Source organism: Megascapheus bottae, chromosome 17, assembly GCF_031878675.1.
Source record: "Megascapheus bottae isolate mThoBot1 chromosome 17, mThoBot2.hap1, whole genome shotgun sequence".
Lineage (NCBI taxonomy): Eukaryota > Metazoa > Chordata > Mammalia > Rodentia > Geomyidae > Megascapheus > Megascapheus bottae.
In genome coordinates, this window is record NC_143525.1 from 37,814,832 (window position 1) to 37,836,451 (window position 21,620).

Below are 21,620 nucleotides of genomic sequence, written 5' to 3' on the forward strand. Positions count from 1 at the left end.
ATCGGTCACGTGGAGGGAGGCTGCGCTGGCTTCTCCTTCCTGCTCCGCAGGGTTCCGGCGGCGGCTGCGGCAGGCGTGACGCCACGGCGCGTGCGCGGCGGCGGCTCCACGTGTGCGCCTGCGTGTCTTCCCTCCCGTGACCCCCACGATGCGGCCCGCACGGAGATCCCGTAGAATACCCCACTGGAGTGACCGCGTCAGGTTGCACCGAACGATTCGTAAGAAGCCCTCTGGGAGAGCCAGATCGCAGAAGGGCAGGCTGTCCCGGAAGGATGCCGCTTTTCCATCCCGGCCCCCACTTCCGTCCGGGGAGGTCTTGGCGAGGGCCCGCGCGGCGGCGGCGGCGGAGCAGGAGGCGGAGCGGCAGCTCCGGCAGCTCAACCGCCGGACCTTAGAAGAGGACGTACCGGCCGAGGAGCGGTGCCTGGAGGAGCTGGTCTTCGGCGACGCGGAGGAAGATGAGGACGCGCTGCTGCGGCGTCTGCGGGGCTCGCAGGTGAGTGGGGTGGGGGGAGGCGGGGACCCCGGCGCGTTCCGGCGGGGCGCGCGGTGGGCGGTGAGGCCCCGGGGGGGGCGGAGCCTGGTGGCCGGCGGCGGCGAACGCTCTGGTGTTCTGTGTATGCGTGGGGTGAACGGGAGTGAGTGGGGGAGCCCGGAGACGCGGGGAGCCCGAGGACGCGGGGCGCCGCGGGTGGGGGCCTCCATCGCACGCACTCTCTCCGTCGGCTGCACCCAGTGCGGGTTGGGAAGGGCGTGGAGGCCCGCCATTCCCCTCCCCGGAGAGGTCCGACCCCCTGGGTGTGGCCGTCCGCTCCCCGGTGGACCCCCGAGTAGCGGTCGGATCGATCACCTCACGGGGCTTCCCGAGCTCCGCGTTTGTCGACGGAATCACTTCCGAGACACGGAGGCCTGGGAATCTGCAGTTTGACGGTCTCCTAAACCACCCTCCCCTCCTCCCCACCCTACGGGATCTCGGTTATACACCAACTTTTGACGACGATCTTAGGGTTTTTGTTTTCTATCTTTGGCCAGTCGTGGGCCTTGAGCTCAGGGCCTGAGCCCTGTCTTGGACTTTCCTCAAGGCCAGAGCTCTACCACTGGAGCCATAGCACCACTTCCAGCTTTTTGGTGTGTATGTGGTACGGAGGAATCGAACCTGGGTCTTCGTGCTTAATAGGCAAGCACTCTGCCACTAGGCCACGGTCCTGGCCCTGATTTTAATTTATTTTATTGCCAGTCCTGGGCTTAAGCTCAGGGCCTGAGCACTGCCCTTGAAGGACTTTCTCAAGCTCTACCACTTGAGCCTCAACACCATTTCCGACTTTTTTCTATGTATGTGGTACCGAGGAATTGAACCTGGGTCTTCATGCATGCTAGGCAAGCACTCTACCACTAGGCCAAACTCCCGGCCCCCCGATTTCAGTTTTTTCACACTTTTTTTTCTTAATATTTTTGCTTTTTTCGTAGGTCATGGGGCTTGACCTCAGCCCAGGCACTGCCCCTGAGCTCTTTCAGCTCAAGGCTACAACCCTACCCTAGAGGCCTAGCACCACTTCCGGTTTTCTAGAGCCAGCCCGGGCTGGCTTTGAATCTTGATCCTCAGATCTCAGCCTCCTGAGTAGCTAGGATTACAGGCGTGAGCCATGGGGTCTGGTTGTATTCTTGTTATTTATTTATTGCCAGTCCTTGAACTCAGGGCCTAGACACTGTCGCTGAGCTCTCAGCTCAAGGCTAATGCCACTTCATTTTCTGGTGTCTAATTGGAGATAAGATTCTGAAGGACTTTCATGCCCAAGCTGGCTTTGAACTGTGAACCTCATATCTCAGCCTTCTGAGCAGCTAGGATTACAGGCATGAGCCATTTATGCCAGGCTTCCTAATCTGCTTTGGGTACTGCAATTTTTGTGGTTTTGTTGTTTGTCTTCTCTTTTTCTTCCTATTTTTGTATTTGTTCTTGTCCAGTAGTATTTTCCTTTTAGTGGTTTGAATTTCTCTCTGATGGCTTCATTTTGCCTCATCTTCCACCTGTGCTTTACCCATTTTCTGCTGCTGTCTCTCACAATTGCTGTTTTAACATTTTGCAGGGTTTTTTGGTAGGTGGTAGGACTTGAACTCTGGGCATGGGCACTGTCGCTGAGCTCTTCCCTTCAGCTCAAGGCTACCACCCTACCCCTTGGCCTGGGCCATTTTCCTGAGTTCTTCAGCTTAAGACTACCCCTCTAGCCCTGAAGTCACAGCACCACTTCCAGTTTTCTGTTGATTAATTGGGGATAAAGAGTATCTTGGACTTTTTAGTGTTTGGGCTGGTTTTGAACTGCAATCCTCAGATCTCAGCCTCCTGAGTAGCTAGGATTTACAGGTGTGAGTCACTGCCCCTGGCCATTTTGTGTTATTTTATCAGAGAGCCATAAAAACATGCATTCTACAAGTCTTTGAAAGATGAAGGGGATGTGCAACTACAGCATAGGAAAAACTGAGCTTCAATATGTGTGTGTGTTTGTGTTTGCGTGTGTTTGCCAGTTCTGGGGCTTGAATTAGGCCTGAGCACTGCCCTTGGGCTTTCTCATGGCTAGAGCTTTACACTTGAGCCACAGCACCACTTCTGACTTTTTTCTATGTATGTGGTACTGAGGAATTGAACCTGGGTCTTCGTGCATGGTAGGCAAACATTCTTCCACTAGGACAAACTCCTGGCCCATTGAATGTGTTTTGTCTTCTATAGGCCCGACATGGTGGAACCTCAGATGATTCTGAAGAGGAGAATGAAGCACATGATAATTTTTCCTCTCAGAAGAAGCCAGTATGGGTGGATGATGAAGATGAAGATGAAGAAATGTAAGTTGCTCTTCCTTCTAGAATCCATATAGTCACTTTCCCATGAATGATTCAGTAATGAAATGGAACTTGGGAATCAAGATGAGAAATGACAGCAGGTGATAAAATTATTTCTAAAAAAATGTTGAAAAGGTTGTTCATAATCCCATGCTGAGGGAGAGCAACTGTTTACATTTGGTACAGGTTTCTCCCTATCTGGATTGCTAGAGTTGCATTCTACCACTGAACCACATTTGGCCTATCTGGTCTTTTCTGTACAATGTACACTAGCTTTCTTTGTTATTGTTGGTGGGGCTTGAACTCTGGGCCTAGGTGTTGGCCTTGAGCTCTTCACCTCAAGACTATTGTCTACTTCTTGAGCTACCGAGCCACTTCCAGTCTTCTGGTGGTTAGTTGGAGAAAAGAGTATCATGAGCTTTTCTTGCCCAGGCTGACTTTGAAGTACAATCCTCAGATCTCAGCCTCCTGAGTAGTGAGGATTGCAGGCATGAGCCACTGGCACCTGGCTTATAATAGATTTTAAAAGAACACTGATTAGACTTAGTACTGAACTTCCCTCTTTTTTTTTTTTTTTTTTTTTTTGCTAGTCCTGGGGCTTGAACTTGGGGCCTGGGCACTGTCTTGATTTCTGGGTTTTTTTTGTTTATATGGTACTGAGGAATTGACCCTAGAGCTTCATGTGTACTAGGTAAGTGCTTTACTACAAAGCCAGATTACCAGCCCCATGAGCTTGTTTCTTTAATTGACCAATTCCTAACTGAGCATGGATAAGCTTGAAATCCATCTTTTTTTTTTTTTTTGCCAGTCCTGGGGCTTGAACTCAGGGCTTGAGAGCTGTCCTTGGGCTTTCTCAAGGCTAGGGTTCTACCACTTGAGCCAACTCACCACTTCTGGGTTTTTCTGTATATATGGTACTGAGGAATCCAACCCGGGGCTTCGTGCATGCTAGGTAAGCTCTATCACCAGGCCATACTCCTGGCCTGAAATCCATCCTTTTTAAATTTGTAAAATAACTAATAATAGCAGGCTATTTGGATTAAGGTAGTGCATGTAGAATTTTTTAGCATATAATACCTAAAACTTACTGAAGGCTTAAAAGAATACTTGCACACACAAGAGATACTTTTACAGACTAGTGTGTACTGTATGCTATTTTGGCATTTTCTACCTGAAGTTATTTTGTAAGCATTTCCTTTTTTTTTTTTATTATATATGAATCTTTTTTTATTTTATTTATTTTATTTTATTTTGCCAGTCCTGGGCTTGAGCTCGGGGCCTGAGCACTGTCCTTGGATTTTCTCAAGGCTAGAGCTCTACCACTTGAGCCTCAGCACCACTTCTGGCTTTTTTCTATGTATGTGGTACCGAGGAATCGAACCCGGGTCTTCGTGCATGCTAGGTAAGCACTTTAACCACTAGGCTAAACTCCAGGCCCTTTGTAAGCATTTCTGTGTAAAAGAAATTCCCTGCCCTATACTTGAACTCTTGACCAGGCAACATTTCGTAAGATTTTTTTCATGGAAGCTGGCAGTCTTTACAGTCAGCTCCATTCCAGCCTTTTGGTGGTTATATGGAGATAAGACATTTTTACATGGCTGTTTTCAAACCTTGGGAAAAAAACATACCAAAAATTTAAAGTTTAAAGAAAAACAGTAAAAAAAAAAAAAAAAAGCAAGAAATATAGGCATGAGCCATTAGCACCCAGCTTTTTACTGTTTTAATTTTTAGTGTCTTTTTTTTTTTTTTTTTTTTTTTTTGCCTGTCCTGAGACTTGAACTCAGATCCTGTGCACTGTCCCTGAGAGCTTTATCACTTGAGCTACAATACCATATCAGTACCACTTCTGGCCTTTTCTGAGTAGTTTTCTAGGGATAAGTCTCATGAATTTTCCTGCCTCGGTCTGTCTTTGAATTATGATCCTCAGCTTCCTGAGTAGCTAGGATTACAGGTTTGGGCCACTGGCAGCCAGCTTTTATATTATCTTTAATAACTTGTTTTTAACAGGTGAGTGTCCTTTATCAAATAGACAACCTTAGTGCAGATTTTTTCTTCATGGCATTTTAAGGTTTGCTTTTTTGTGTATTTTACTCTTATTCTTTTTTTTTTTTTTTTTTTTTGCCAGTCCTGGGCTTGGGCTCAGGGCCTGAGCACTGTCCTTGGACTTTCTCAAGGCTAGCACTCTACCACTTGAGCCTCAGCACCACTTCCAGCTTTTTTCTATGTATGTGGTACCGAGGAATTGAACCCGGGTCTTCGTGCATGCTAGGCAAGCACTCTACCACTAGGCCAAACTCCCGGCCTTTCACTCTTATTCTTACCTGGCATTTATTTTGGAGAATATTTCTAGGTAAGTTATGATGAGTGTCCTGAAATATTGGCTCTAAATGTTAAACCGTATGATCTGAAAAACCAGAGAACCCAAAGGAAAATGAATAGGGAATATTCATATGAAATATTCTGTATTTTACAAGTTTTAAACTTTTTTTCGTGGTACTAAAGTTTAAACTTAGGGCCTCCTGAACATTAGGCAGGTGCTGTACCACCTGATCTGTACCTCAGTCTCTTTACACTCTTAATCTATGTTCCATTAAATGCTTAGGAAAATACTAAAGGCAATATCAATTTATGATGATTCTTTAAAATTACTTAAATTTTGCTCTTCTGTATTTTACAGGGTTGACATGAAGAACAATCGGTTTCGGAAAAATATGATGAAAAATACTACAGAAATTAAATGCTCAAAAGCTAAGCTTCAGAAAAGACTCAGAGAAGAGTAAGTGTCACTTTCCTCCGGATTTACTAGGAGGTCTATAACCAGCAGTTTATCTTTGTTTTCTCTTGTCTTTGGCCATAGCACCATAGCATCTTTTTGATGGTTCCAAGTCTAGGCCTCACCGCATCCCCCTGATTCTCCTTGAGCTGTTTTGTACTCAAAGAAAATTAAAAAAACAAAACAAAAAAGAAATAGAAGCACATAGAGTCAATATTGTTGGGAAATATTCTGGGTAGTGTAGGGCTGAGTGTACCAGTGCCTGTTGTCCAAACTGTAAATAATTGTTTCATGTATTTTGTTCACTTTCCTAGTAGTTTATAGCTAGTGGACTGTGTTTGGTGTGATTTTACAAATAATTTTGTATCGTTGTGCGTTTGAATCATGGTCTCATGCTCTCATTGGGCTTTACTGTGCAAAGGCTAGTGATCTACTGTAAATTTTGTCCAGTTGGCAGGTTACTTTAAATTGAGTATCAGACACTTTCTGCTTGAGCTGTCTTGGAATCTCTTTGAACCTCAGTCCTCACATGGTAGCTAGTTGAACAGCTAGGATTATAGTTAGGAGCCACTGGTACCTGGCTAGTTTGTACTTCTGAGTTAGTGAAATATGACTCTGCTCTCTTCTAGCTACTTTTATAACAGCTGTTGTGCTTCTGTTAAAGCTTGTTTTATTCAAAATAGTGAAGTTTTATATATTCTCATTAATCTACCATGAATTGGATGTACTCTGGCATTAGTTTTTAACCCCCAAAAGATTTTTTTTTTTTTTTTTTTTTTTGGTCAGTCATGGGGCTTGAACTCTGGCTTTGGGAGCTGCCTCTGAGCTCTTCAGCTCAAGGCTAGCTCTCTACCATGAACCACTTCGGTTTTCTGGTGGTTAATTAGAGATGAGTCTCACAGATTTTAGTGCCCAGGCTGGCTTTGAAGTGCAATTTTCAGATCTCAGGAATATAGGCTTGAGGCACCAGCACCCAACTTCAGAGACTTCTTTACTTAGTCTTAAACAGCGAATTTGTGCCTAGATGTTCTGTAGCCAAGATTCAGATGAGTAAAGTTTCATGAAAGTTCCCAATGTAGGCGACTTGGTGTTCTATATGAATAAGAAATCTTTTGTTCATAAAGGTAATGACTGGTAGAAATTTTATACTTACCCTCAAGAGCACTTATATATTTTATATGTTGGTGTCTGTGGCCATGAAGATGACCACAGCATTGCTTTCTTAATATTTTTGTTTAGATTTGAGCATGCTATGGGAGGAGTACCTGAATGGACAGAGACTAGTAAGCACAAACTGTCTTCAGATGGTGAGTTGATAGCTTTAGCTTTACTGTCTTTACCTATTCTGTTAGGATTGGAGTTTTCTTACTCTCATTAAAACCTAGTATTTCCAGAGGTCCTTTGTTGTTGTTTTACTTATATCTTGGATTTTGAAGTATTAACATTTCAGAAAGAAGTACTTTTTTGTGTGTGGGGGTCCTAGGGCTTGAGCTTGTCCTGGGTGCTGTCCCTGACCTCTTCAGCTCAAGGCTACTGCCCCTACCCCTGGGCCTGGGCATTGTCCGTGTGCACTTCAGCTCAAGGCTACCACCCTACCCTTAGAGCCAAGCCCCACTTCCTGTTTTCTAGAGGTTAATTGGAGATAAGAGTCTCAGATCCTTTTATGTTTTATGTCCATGTGGCTTTGAACCATGATCCTCAGATCTCGGCTGCCTCCGAGTAGCTAGGATTACAGACGTGAGCCACTGTATCCCACCATACCCGGGGCAAGAAATACTTTTTTTTTTTTAATAGTGTAGGGCAGAGATGAGGAATATCTGCCGGGTGGCCAGAGGAGGCTCATTAATCTGGTACAAGATGAAATAGACAAGTGTGCTTTTGTCAACTGCCCATGGTTGTCTGCCTTTATTGATAATTTTGGTTGACTCACAAATGAAATTACATTCAAATGACTCTTAGGCAGGTAAAAGGTTTTCTACACTCTGCCTCTAATATTTCAACCCTCCCTTCCTGTCCCCAAATAGATTTTTCTTTAACTTTACTGGTAATCCTACTTATAGCAGTTGTGGCCCAGATTGAAAGCTTGGCAGTTTACCATACCTCTGTCAGTTAGCTTAGAGGGCTGTACAGTGCTGGTTTTGGCCTTCTTAGCTGCAGGAGGGTTTAAAATCTTTATAGCATCATCAGTCGTATCTAGGGCACAAGAAGCCTTGTTAGCTTTCTGAAGTTGGATTATACCGTTTTGCTGACTGATCTTTCAAGCAACTGATCTCTTTTTAACTCTTTTGCATGTGCATTGTTACGCTAGCTCTGTTCTTCCTGTTGCTAATTTTGACATAACTATGAGTTGCTCTTTCTAAATGAAATTGCTGCCTTTATTTAAGCTTATGTGTTTCACTTCATCTTCAGTCAGCCGTCTCTATGTTAGTCTTTATTTCCAAGGCAAACTTTGATTTTTTTTTTTTTTTTTTTTTTCCCAGTCAGGGGCTTGAACTCAGGGCCTGAGCCTTGTCCTTGGGCTTTCCTCAAGGCTAGTGTTCTACCCTGAGCCACCGCACCACTTCTGGCTTTTTCTATGTATGTGGTACCAAGGAATCGAACCTGGGTCTTTGTGCATGCTAGGCAGGCACTCTACCACTAGGCCAAACTCCCAGCCCCAAACTTTGATTTTTATGTCACTGTCTTTCCTTTAAAATGTGTTCTGCTGTTTTGCTTTTACCAGTTGGAACTTAAAAAGATTGTTGAGTTTATAAGGCCAGGAGGGAAATTGCAGTTGGAAATAGAGTGGTTTGAGATAAGGAAAAGGACTCTGATTCTAATGTTAGCTTTGTGGTTTACCCGGACTTAGATGAAAGTGAAGATGATGAAGAGGATGAAGATGATCTGTTGCAGAGAACTGGGAATTTCATATCCACATCAACTTCTCTTCCAAGAGGAATCTTGAAGGTGAGAGTTAGTGAAGTTAGGACCTACCAAGTACTTTTGCTTCACAGTATGTATGGATTTCTGATATGTATGGGATTAAATGTGCTTGCTGTCATTTTAATTTGGTAAATATTTTAGCTTTCCCCCCCAAAAATGAAAAGAGATCATGAGGTATGTCCCCAGCAATTCTAGGAATCATGCTTCGTTTCCTTTGTATATCTCTTTGCATTTCCATTGGTAGCACCCTGACCATATTGCTGTCATCTCCCTGGCCCATGTAGTATGGTTGTTCTGTGGTTGCCCTTTGTACTTAACTTTGCCTCACTCTAAACCATTCTTTATACAGTAGCCAAGACTTGATCAAGCCACTTTTCATTGCCTTTTAAAAGGCTGTGAATTCCTGTCATAGTCTACAAGAGCCTTGCATGTCTTCTGCCCACATACTTAGCTTCATTTCCTTTAACTTACTCTATTCTCTACTAGAGCCATACAAATATTTTGTTTCTTAAACAGGCTGGGTCCTTTTTTTTTTGTGGATCATGGGTCTTGAACTCTGGCCTAGGCACTGTCCCTACGCTCTTCAGCTCAAGACTACTGCCCTACCCCTGGGCCTGGGCACTGTCCCTGAGCTCTTCATCTCAAGGCTACCACCCTACCCTTGAGCCAAGCTCTACTGTTTTCTAGTGGTTTATTGGAGATAAGAGTCTCAGGTCCTTTTGTGCCCAGACTGGCTTTTTGAACCTTGATCCTCAGATCTCAGCCTCCTGAGTAGCTAGAATTACAGGTGTGAGGTACCGCACCCGGCTTGGCCTGTCCATTCTTTAAGCACTGCTAATGACCAGCTTAGTCTCTGTTCAGGTAGGACTTTAGTATTTATTTTGAAGTGGCTTATGCTATTTACATTTTAATTTTGTATCTGGGTATTGTAATTAAATGCCTGCACAGCACAGTGCTTTAATTATATATCAAATTAATATTTTTTTCCCTCTATAAAAAGGCATGTTTTAGATTGCTGGGAGAACACAGCTCATTCAGCTCTTCATAGAGTGAATTCACCTCCATTGAAAATATAGTTCATATAAACAACTTCTGGTTCCAAGCAAATGTATAAAAAATGCTTCTCTCATCCTTCCTTGGCTGGCTTACTCATGGCTGGCGCTCCACTATTTGAGCCATATGTCTGGCCTTGCTTTTGCTGATTAACCAGAGATGGGATTTCACAGACTTTGGAGAACATGGAGGAGTAAAGTTGATCATGTAATGGTAGTAGGAAGGGAAGAAGGGGAGAGGAGGAAGAAGGAGAGAAGCAAACCAGGGCAAAATTTATTCCCACGGATTTGTTCTCAGTAACATACTTCCTCTAGCTGGGCCCTACCTCCTATAGTTTTCAGCACCACCACTGCGGGGACACATGCATCTCTGGGGAAGCATTTCATATTCCTCCCTTAATAGAAGGATCTATCTTGATTATTAATCCCTTGATTGGAGAGGTGGTAAACATGTATTCTTTAGTAAAGAGATTAGTAGTTGGTGCCACAGTTGTAGCTTTTGGCTATCATTCCAGTTCTTTTCCATTGTAACCATGTTTGTTCCCCTACAGTCTACATTATTTGAGCTGATTAAATTTAAAATTTTTGTTTTATTTTTCTACAGATGAAGAACTGCCAGCATGCTAATGCTGAACGGCCTACCGATGCTCGGATCTCCTCAGTTCAGTTCCATCCTCTGGTTCCGCTGATGATGGTTGCTGGGTTAGATAATTCTATTTCACTCTTTCAGGTATGTGCTTTTGTTTTTTGTTTTTTGTGTTTTTTTGGTCAGGGTGATGTATATCAGGTATGTGTTTTTAAGTGAAGGCTTATAGCATGAGAAGTTTCACTACTAACCTATAGTAGACAAAACCAAAAGGAATATTTTGTACTTTTGTTTCAGATTGATGGCAAAACAAATCCTAAAATCCAGAGTGTCTATTTGGAAAGGTTTCCAATCTATAAGGCTTGTTTTACTGCAAGTGGAGAAGAGATCTTAGCTACGAGTATTCACAGCAAAATTATTTATGTCTTTGATATGATAGCTGGAAAGTTAATTCCTGTGCACCAAGTGAGAGGTAAAGTTTCTGTTGAACTCACACAGGCTGAGTTCATTTTAACAATAATTATGAATAATTTTTCACTTCGGAGGAATCATATAAGTGTAAAGTTATATTTGGAAACTGTCATTTTGTTGAGATAATATATTTGAATGAAGGTAATAAACTGACATTTTTCCTTAAGCATTGACAGCATGATCATAATTTCCAAATATATCACCCTGGAATGCAGTTGTAGATTCTTGGTTTTAAAGTTAGCAATTGAGGCAGCAAGATAAAACAAACTATGGAGCTAGATGACCTGAATTTTAGCTCCTAGACACATTGAATCACTTCATTGATTCATAGGAATCCAATAGCCTCTATTTTTCTGCTTTAGTGTAATTTTTATTTACACTTGAAATATGGTGCTTCTTTTGAAGTTCTATTTTTGGGGGGCGGGGGCTGGTCCTGGGGCTTAAGCCTAGCACCTGATTGTTGTCTCTGAGCTAGTGTTCTACCACTTGAGCTACTGTTCCACTTCTGGCATTTTCTGGGTACTTTATTGGAGATAAGAGTCTTAGGATTTATCTGCCCTGGCTGGCTTCAAACAGCGATTTGCAGATCTCAGCCTCTTGAGTAGGATTATAGGCATGAGCCAGCTTTGTGTCTTTTAAAGAGTAAAATAATGTAAAAAAATATTTATTTGCTCTCTACCTTACCTGTTCTTTTATATTACTGTACCCAAGTTACCACAAATTAAAGCAACACTTCACTCATGTTTCTTTTTGTTTCTTTTGGCCAGTCCTACAGCTTGAACTTGGGGTCTCAGCATTATCCTGGGGCTTTCTCAAGGATAGAGCTCTATCCTTTGAGCCACAGCACCTCTTCTGAGCTTTTCTATGTATGTGGTACTGAGGAATCAACCTGGGTCTTCATGCATGCTATCCAAGCACTCTTACCAAGAGGCCAAACTCCCAGTTCCACTCAAGTTTCTTTTGGCAACCAATGCCATTATAATGAGGTTGGCTAGATTAATGCCATAAAACTGGGAGGTAGTATTGGCATAAGCCACAGCTCACTAGTGGTTTTGTTACTCTGCACATGTGTCTCTAAAAGGACAAGGGCAGATCTTTATGGCCATATTTCTACTTGCCATTGACTGGATAAGGCAAACTTCAGAAACATTGATGGTGCTTATCTTCAGTATTTACATTCTCCGCTGTGTTCTCTAGTACCTCTCATGATCCTTTCTTAGTAGATTCTTGGTTTTATCTAATTGTGTTTTGAGCCAGGGTTTCTCAGATATTGATGTGCATATGAATTTATCTGGGAATCGCAGGGTTTCAATTATAGTTCTGTAGGTCTGAAGTATTTGTGGTTCAGCATGTATCTATATCCTTATAGTGTATTACTAATTAGATTTGGGAAATTAGTTGGTATGTTTGCTAATGGAAGAGCTGAAGCTGTTAATGATGAATATTAACTACAACAAGCTTACCAGGCATTTTGTTTAGATCATTTTTGGTGATCCCCATAGGGTTTTGCTCAGTCATGACATTTTGACATTTTAAAATGTAAACTCATTTGTCATTAGGTGATAGCTTTGTTGAAACATATTAAACCTTTTTCAGTTGATCATCTCCTTTCATAGGTTTGAAAGAAAAAGTGGTGAGACGCTTTGAAATCTCCCCAGATGGATCCTTCTTGCTCTTAAATGGTATTGCTGGATATTCTCATCTACTGTCAATGAAGGTAAAGCATTACTAGTTGCTTCTTATTCTTCTTGAGTTGGATGTTGTTGGTGTAATAGTAGTGTTGAACCCTAAGTGTGCCCTTGAATCTTCATAGTAGAGGGATGGGGGAGAAATTTTGGGCAGTTGGTCAGAAAGAGAGACTTCTAGAACCTAGAGAGCAACCCACTAACATTTGGTAAATAATATGTATTGTTTTAGAACAAGGAACTGATTGGTAGTATGAAGATTAATGGAAGAGTATCAGCATGCACCTTCTCTTCAGATAGTAAGAAAATATACACTTCTTCTGGTAAGTCAGTGAAAAGAGAGAAGCTGTGGATGTCTTGTCAGATTTAACCAGAAATGACTTTAAGTTTTCTTGTTTTAGTAAAAAGATGAGATATTGTTATTTTTGTTGTTGTTCGGTCATGGGGCTTGATGATTGGGCCTGGGTGCTGTCCCTGAGCTCTTCACTAGTGCTCTACCACTTTGAGCCATAGTGCCACTTCGGGCTTTTTCTGTGTATGTGATACTGAGGAATTGAACCCAAGGCTTCTTATTTGCTACACAAGCATTCTACCACTAAGCCACACTCCCAAGCTCCCAAAGTTATATATGAAAATTCCTTTCTTTTAGCTTGGCTTGTGCCTGTAATCCTAGTCACTCAGGAGGCTGTGATCTGAGTGAGGCTCATGGTTCAAAGCTGGTCTGGGCAGGACACTAATTAAAAATGACTTCGAAAACCAGAAATGATCTGTGGCTCAAAGGTGTATAGAGCTACCTTTGATCAGAAGAGCTCAGAGACAGGGCCCATGCTCTCAAGTTCAAGCTCCCCCACCAGCAAAATAAGAAAAAGAAATGTCCTTTCTCTCTGTGAGTGCATAGGAAATTTTTTTAGGGGATAGGAATGTAGCTCAACCATTAGAATGTTTGTCTAGCATGTGTAGGCCTTGGATTTCACTCTCAGCACTGTAGTAAATGTTTGTAGTCCATTTTCTAGAAGCAAGAGAATTGTGGTGTATACTCCATGGTACTATTAACAAGGCCTATCTACAAACATGGTTAATTTACTTGAACTTTCAGGTTTAAAGCAAAATTAAGAAAGCCCTTACTTGGATCTTTCCTTCAGGGGATGGTGAAGTTTATGTTTGGGATGTGAACTCCAGGAGGTGTCTTAACAGATTCGTTGATGAAGGGAATTTATGTGGATTAAGCATTGCCACATCAAGGAATGGACAGTATGTTGCTTGTGGGTAAGTAGAGGTTCATGAGGACGTTTTAGGAATTGAATATACTGTAGGTAGTTTTATGTTTACCAATATAAAATTGGTGAACCCAGGGGATACTTTTGTTGTTTTTTGATGCAACATTTAATTTCTATACTTGTAAATTATATGAATATAATTTTTCTATTTTATTTAATAATATGTTAATGTTTTCCAGATATTTAGGAAAGAAAATGCTAAACTACCTTAAATCATTGTCTATTTCTCTATATTTAGCTACTCAGGAGGCTGCCATCTGAGCTGTGGTTCAAAGCCATCCCAGGCAAGAGTCGGTTAACCACCCAAAAACCAGAAGTAGTACTGTGGCTCAATTGGTAGAGCTGAAGAGCTCAGGGACAGTGCCCAGGCCCAGAGTTCAAGTCCCACAACTGACTAAAAACGAAAACAAAACCATGAGGGGCTGAGAGTATAGAATTGAGCCTCATAGACTTTTCTTTTTTTAGGCTGGCTTCTTCAAACCACAAATCTCAGATCTTAGCCTCTTGAATAGCTAGGATTACGGGTGTAAGCCACCAGTGCCTGGCTTTTAGTTATTTTTGAATATACTCTTAGGTTTATGTCTAGGCTACGCTGGACCACAATCTTTGATTTACACTTCTTGCATACCTGGGGTGATAGGTATGTGCTACCATGCCAAGAGTTTATTGGTTGAGATGGGTCTTGCAAAGTTTTTGCCTAGACTGCCCTCAAGCTCTGATCATCTTCTCGTACATACCTTATTTGTGCATCCAGAGTTGCTGGGGTTACAGATAGACAGGCCATTCATTCATTACATCTTGTTTCTCATGTGTTTCAGTTTTAGCTCCTACCATTATTACCACATGCTGGTGGTTCCTTGTCCCGTTCATAAGAGATAGTGTTCTGGCTAATTAATGGCCATTCCCTGTTTGGGAAATTCTTTGTATACAGAACCCTTTAATTGTAACCTGCTGGTGGATTGACTACTCTTGGTTCAGAAGTCCTTTTCTGATGGGGGCAGTTTTGATAAGGTGGAGAGTAAGATTCATGTTGGTCCCTTCAGTCAGGAGTTCCTCATCATACCCCCAGGAGTTCAGCATAAGCTTTGGAGTACAGACTATAAATGTGAGGCATATAGGCTTCATCTAATTATTTAAGAAGTAGTTACTTGAATCAGGTGAAAAAATGTATATGTGTAAAAGAGTTAGAAAATTTCAGATCATTAAATAACATTTTGTTCTTGTGTTGGCCATAGTTAGGGCTCCTATAAAAGGACTTGAATTGAGGGAGTGGGTTCAGTTCCTTTTGGTGGGTGAGGTCACATCTACTCCCTTGAGAGGATGTCATAATGACATCTTGTAAGGTCAGAACAGCCCCCACTAGACTGCTAGAACATCAAAGTTTGGACTTTTCTGCCTCAAACTGTATGTGAAATAAATGTCTATCATTTATATATTACCCAGGCCAGATATTTTGTTATAATATCAGTGGGCTAAAATACTTTTATTTCAGTGTCTGAATTATGTTTTTAAATGTTCATAACATTACATTGAGACAAAAATGTTTATATTATATAAAGTTCTTGCCTGTCACTGATTTTATAAAGTGATTCACTAACATTAAAACACTAGGATTTGCTTTTACAATTCATTGCTAGTAAGCAGTTAAGTAAACTTGAAGTAGATAAGCAGTTTCTGTAACAACTGACTGAAGTATTCCCAGATAAGTTAAACTAAGGTCCCTACTTTTACTGATGTTTACCATTGCTTTGTACATTCCTGTAGGTAGTAAAGAGAGGAGGAGCTGTCAACGGGGAAAGACAGCTGCCTTTCACACACTAGGATGATAGGCAGTAAGCATTGTGACTGAGAATGGTGGTGCTGATCTCTTGTTCAGCATTGTGTCCTAAGCACTCACAATACTGCCTGGCAATAGAATTGGCATTTAATAGATATTTATCAGAGGATTGTCTGTAATAGATTCTGTGCTTCCTTGTTTTTTTCTTTTCTTCAGCTGTACATAGCTGAGTTATTTAAGAGCTTTGCAAGACTGGAATTCGACTGATAGAATTTGTTTTGTCATGAGCCGTCCAGCTGCTGGTTCTCTTTTAATAGGCTGGTTTTCCAAACACCAGTTTGTGGGTCAAAATTTGTGTTCACAGGTTGTAAAAGCTGTTTTACTTGTTTTAAGTAATTTCATTTCCTGTTGTCTTTTTAGTTCTAGTTCTGGAGTGGTAAACATATACAATCAAGATTCTTGTCTCCAGGAAACTAATCCAAAGCCAATAAAAGCTATAATGAACCTAGTGACTGGTGTTACATCTATGACCTTCAATCCCACTACAGAAATCTTGGCAATCGCCTCAAGAAAAATGAAAGAAGCTGTCAGATTGGTAATATTCTTTTACCCTTTGTCATCGATAACTTTAAGCAGAAAACATGAATGAAGTCACAACAATAAAGTAGAACAGCGGGTTATTTTTAAAAGTGACCGTAGTCACTTTTCCACTTTTGTACAAATCATTAACATTGTAGTTTTTGGCACAATTAACTTACCAAAGTTCTGTTGTCAGGTTTTTGGGAAAGCTAAGCTATCCTTTCTCAACATTTTTTGTTGTTAGTGATGGTGGTAGAGTGGCTTGAACTCTGGGCCTGGCGCTGTCCCTGAGCAACACCTAATTCCCCTTCTGGTCCCAGGGCTTGAACTTAGCCTTGCACTTTTATTTAGCTCATGGCTGGTACTCTACCACGTAAGCCATGCTTGCAGCTAAGCTTTTTGCTGATTAACTAGAGATGGAGTTTCATGGCCTTTTCTGCCTGGGCTGGCTTTGAACTGTGATACTTTTAAGTCCCAGCCTCCCAAATAACTAGGATTGCAGGTTTGAGCTACCAATATCTGGAGTTTCTTTACCTGGTTTTTAAATGCCTGTTTTAGTGGAGAGAAGGTAGTAAGTACTTAGATTTTTGAAAATAAAATGAAATTCAAAATTACTTACCTAAAAAATACTTCAATTCAGATAACTAGACAGTACTTTTAAATATCTATGTGAGGAGTCCTCAGGACCATCTCAGGTTTGTGAGTTCCTGGAAAGACTTGGAACTTGTTCTATGGCCATATTCACAGCTAAGAATATATTAAAGCAAAAAGATGCAAGTGAAGGGAAGAGGTGAAGACCGGACGAAACTAGATGCAACCTACCAAGCCATCTTTGTTCACACAGGATCAGTTTCATTCCTCTGGCCAGTGAGATATTACATGTATACCTAAGCTCAACAGAGATTTTAATGCTGAAGAGTTTTATTTGAGGTTCCTGGCAGTACCCCATATCTAGTATTTGACAAAATGCATGTACCAAAATGCCAGGTGTCAGCAGCAAAGTAGCATAGAAATATTTGCAAGTCATGTTCCCTTATACTATCCAGGGGTTATACTTATAAGTAAGCTTTGGTGAGGATACCAGATATAGTGTTGTATTAACTCTCTTTGGCCCAGTACTAGCATTTATTATATATCACTCTTAACATCTGTGAAGTTCTCTGTTTATCAAATAGGAACAATTTCTTCACTTAGCAATTATTCTAGATATACAGATGGCATGTAATTTTGAAGAATGATACTGCATAGTGCTGTTATGTTTGTACTGTCAGTCTTTCAAAGATAGTTGTTACCTTGTATACTCAAAAAAGTCTCACATACTTCAAAGCTTCATCATATTTTGTTTATTTACCAAGAGCTCTTCAGAACAGTTTTGAGTTGAATAATAGTCCTTAGAGGATTAACTTTCCCAAAGTCCCCAGTTTGTAAATGGCAGAATTGTTATTCTGATTCTGTATTCTTCGTTGCACTACTAGCAGGAGTCTTTTTTTTTTTTTGGCAGTTAGTACAAATAGAAGCTGAAGCTCCTGCCTGTGTTACATATAGTAGTGTTACTGTCTAAGAGATATGTTGGGATTCTGTTTAACATTTTCCTTAGAAAGGTACTCTGCTGAGGAAAGAAGACTGAAAAATACAGCTTTTGCATTCTATTGCCTCCTTGTTCAATGATTCATTTGATAAATGAGAAGAGTCTTAATTTGAGGTAGCTTTTAAAATCCCTGTTCTTCTTCTGGCACATACTTAACCTTTTGCAAATTTAATGATAGTAAATAGTTTCAGAAAACCATGGAATCTGTATCCTGTTGGCATAATATATTCTGCAAGATGCACAATAGTTAGTTCTGCCTAGTTTGCTTCAGTAATCATGACAGCCTTTATGTTTTTTTATTGTGGTAAAATCACACAAGGACATCATTAGTAGCAGCTAAATCACATTTTTAAAATGGTAGTCAACCATAATATCTAATGGAAAGAAGCCAGGCATAACAGCTTCACAAAGCCTCAGTGAAACCATGTTGGTATCATTAAATGCAATTGCTTATAATGATCCAAACAGTTCTGTTATCCCAGCACAAAGCTGTGAATATAAAACAAAGCTGTTGTATCAGTAGGAAACTCAAATGAGCATATCCATGTCTAAGATGTAGTAGAAAGTTACAGATTTTTAAAAAAAAATTTTAGTTGTACTTAACGTAGTTTTTAAACTTAAATTTCTTTTTTTGTTTGTTTTTAAACTTTAATTTCTTTTTTTGTTTGTTTTTAAACTTTAGTTAAATAAGTAGTTGTACAAAGGAGTTACCATTCTGTTTATGAGTACAATTCATCTTGAATCAGTGCTTTACCTTTCATCATTCTCTTTTTCCCTTCCAACCTCCAGAATTTTTCAGTAGATCAAAGGTAAGAGTAGAGCACTAGCCTTTAGCTGAAGCACTCAGGGACAATGCCCAGGCCCGGAGTTCAAGTTTCATAACCAACCAAAAAAAAAGTCTCACTGACTTTCTTGACCTGGCTGGCTTTGACCCATAATCCTCAAATCTCAGCCTTCTGAGTAGCTAGATAATAGGTTTGAACCACCAATGCCCAGTTTGATTTTGGTATTTACTCTGGGCAATAAGCCCAGACTTAAATGGATGCTGTCATTGACTTTCACTTTAGTGTATTCATTCACTTACTTGTTTAGCAGATGTCTGAATCTCCAGGCACCAGGCTAGATGCTGCATCTTTCCTTCTCTTCCTCCTTACTTAATAGTATGTTAAGAGATCAGATTTTAATTTTGAAACATTTTGCTGTATTTAGAGAACAGCACTTCCATGTATGCCACAATTAAAATGAACCTTATAGTCCAAGAAAAATGTAGAATGAAAAGTAAAATTCAAGAAAGATGAGTTCCACTTTTGTACTTTAATGCTTTTTATGATCTGCAGGTTCATCTTCCCTCTTGTACAGTATTTTCTAACTTCCCAGTTGTAAGAAAGAAGACTATTTCTCGTGTCCAAACCATGGATTTTTCTCCCAGAAGTGGATATTTTGCTCTGGGGAATGAGAAAGGCAAAGCCTTGTTATATAGGTAGGTATAATTTATGTTTAAAATTTAAAAGTCAGATGTGTAGGAAACTGCTTTTGAAATGTGAAGTTACTGCGTATTCTTGAGTTTTACAGTTTATAGATTCCACAATCAGAGCATTGACTAGCTGTGCTAGTAAGTAAACTAGGTTGACAACACATCGATTTGGTGTTGGTGATTAGGTATTTCCTAGATCATAATTTGATGCTTTGGAGTAAACTTAATAGTTTGCCTACGATATGAGGCTTTAGGACCCTCTAGAATGTTAGTTAATGTTGCATTTTTTTTTTGTCATGAAATGTCACTAGGAAAAAAGTTCACCTGACAAGTGACATCCTTATTGTGTAAAGTTTGTATAATTTTTTTCCCCCTAGAACACTGTCATTTGAGAATGTCAAATTGAGAGAAAGTAGCCACTTTGATACTTTCTTGGGTGGTTTATGTGAAAATTAGCCATCTATTAAGTCATTGTTTATTCTGCTGGGGCTTTTGTTTTAAATAGGTGTTTCTTTCCTTGCAGGTATAAGCCAGGTATAAGTAAGGATCTTAGCCACAAAGATATCCCAAAATTATGTGCTCTGTCTAGGTTTCTTTTCTTTACCCAACATACTGTAAAACAGGAACAAGCAGTCTAATTGACATGGTTGCTAAGAGACATAGTTGACAAGGTAGATCTTTAGGGAGAACTAAAAAGTCTGTGTAGGAAACCTGTGACTTCAGTCACGTTCTCCTTTCCTGCCCTTAGGTTGGCTGTGCCTGTTAACTAGAACTTTATGTGTATATGCTTTTGGGATAACCTGCAGGACAAAGAGAAGGATATAAATTGTTTTTGAAGAGATAATTGTGAAAAGAAAATACAACAAACAATATAGACTAAAATTCTACTTTGAAAAGGAAATTAGACCAAGATGATTCCATTGGAGTCATTTTGGGTCAGTTTTGGAGTGGTTCTGTTCTGTACAGATTTTACAGAGATACTACGCAGAGAGATTCTCTTCCAAAGTTGTGTTTTTTGAGATAGGAAGGACTTCAGAGGAACAAAAAAGAAAATTCCAAAGTCCCTGTAACCATGAGAGTTTGCATCAGAGCATTGTTACAGAATGAAGCTGTTATCGCTGTGCTATTAAGTAAGCTAGGTTGATAATACATCTATTCGGTGTTGCTGAGTAGGTCGTAATTAGATGCTTTGTAGAAAACTTAATAGTTTTTCCTACAATCTGAGGCCTTACTAACCTCCAGAATGTCAGATTGAGGAATCTGAACCTAATTGCCTTCTGAGAATGATAGAAAGTGGCACTTCTAAATGACTAATCAAAGTGCCAGTCCACGATCAGATTGACCATACTATGGATGATTAACAAAACTGTTTTTGTTTTCTTCTTCTTTTTTTTTTCTCTTCAGGTTGCACCATTACTCGGACTTGTAAGAAAATTTTACTTTAAATGCTACAGGTGCTGTCCCTTGGCAGAGGTACCACATTATAGCTCAGCTTTGTTTCTCAACTCTCAGGTTGCTGCATCCTCAGTTAGGGGAGTGGGGTGGTAAGGAAGTAGAGCAGGAGCTGTCTAGCCAGACCTAATCCTTGGGAATTTCTTACCCAAGTCACAGCAGTCTGCCTCCGTTCTTTTGAGGTCAGATCTCTAATACTGCACTCAGTAATTGTCACCAAAATTGTAATTACTGAACATGTTTAATCCATAGACGAGAATAGGCTTAGCAGAAATAGAAATCTACAGATACAGCATGCATGAGCTTAAACCTTCCATTATTGTGTAGCTGTTTCCTAGGAGATTGATTACTGCGTGGCCTACCTGTGAAGTAGCACGTGAGGATGACTGTTTTGTGGCCCAGTATTGGGCATGCTTCTCATAGGACTACATCTTTGACCTGATAATGATGGACCTTGTCTGTTAGCCTGTTCATTATAGTTGTTTACTTGGTCTTGTGGATTCAGATTCATGAAGAATCTGAAAAAGAAAATCATAAGAGTGTGGGTAGATTCAGTTTGGGAAAGTAATTTGTACAGGTGGGAGGAATTGTGAACAGTGCAGTTGCTCACAATTGTGAGGGGAAACAGTCCAGCAATTCTGTGTCAAAATTGGAATGTTAGGACATTTGTTTGTGATGATCAGCAGCTATAAATCAGGTGTATAATTTCTTCTTTTCTTTCCTCAGATCCAGTTGAGTCACCGAGAAAACCTATCCCAGCACATCTCAGAAACTTTGCAGGATGTATATTTGTGTGGCCAGCTGTGCTTAAGTTAACAATCATGTCTTAATAAACACTGCAAGTTTTTGTGGGGCCAGTTCTGCTTAACAATCATGTCTTAATAAATACTGCAAGTTTTAATGATAAGTGCATGTCTTTTTTATACACACACACACACACTACAACTTGGTTGCATATCTTTTAAAACTAAGCAGGAGAAATTGGAGATGATAGTCTTTTAGCCCAAAACAACGTAGGCAGATAATTATACTTCCTAATTAACCCTGATTAATATTTTCCTCTTTTTGCATAGATCTGTCTAGGCTTTAGGGTATTAACCAGTGGATATTCCGAATCACTGTGGAGGTCCTATGACTTCATGTGAGAGTAAT

The 21,620-nt window shown here is 40.5% G+C and overlaps 1 protein-coding gene across 2 annotated transcripts; it reads left to right on the top strand.

Annotated features, from left to right (window-relative positions):
- The first annotated feature begins 19 nt into the window (after positions 1-19).
- Utp18 (UTP18 small subunit processome component) lies at positions 20-21,369 on the top strand. Of its 2 annotated transcripts, none has more exons than XM_090351054.1 (14): positions 20-496; positions 2,723-2,835; positions 5,510-5,608; positions 6,845-6,912; positions 8,454-8,551; positions 10,184-10,309; positions 10,463-10,637; positions 12,253-12,353; positions 12,554-12,644; positions 13,464-13,587; positions 15,796-15,970; positions 18,880-19,022; positions 20,421-20,470; positions 21,195-21,369. In XM_090351054.1, exons 1-13 carry the CDS (start codon positions 149-151, stop codon positions 20,443-20,445), a joined length of 1,686 nt encoding a protein of 561 aa, XP_090207180.1. In that variant the 5' UTR covers positions 20-148; the 3' UTR covers positions 20,446-20,470; positions 21,195-21,369. The 2 variants fall into 2 exon arrangements, with proteins under 2 accessions (XP_090207180.1, XP_090207179.1); XM_090351053.1 differs by having other exon boundaries at positions 21-496; positions 20,421-20,489.
- The last annotated feature ends 251 nt before the right edge of the window (positions 21,370-21,620 follow it).

Coding starts and splice junctions, on each gene's coding strand:
- Utp18 (XM_090351054.1), top strand. CDS start 149: ATGCGGCCCGCACGGAGATCCCGTAGAATACCCCACTGGAGTGACCGC. Junction 12,354..12,553: donor CTCATCTACTGTCAATGAAG/GTAAAGCATTAC, acceptor GTATTGTTTTAG/AACAAGGAACTGATTGGTAG. Junction 15,971..18,879: donor TGAAAGAAGCTGTCAGATTG/GTAATATTCTTT, acceptor TATGATCTGCAG/GTTCATCTTCCCTCTTGTAC.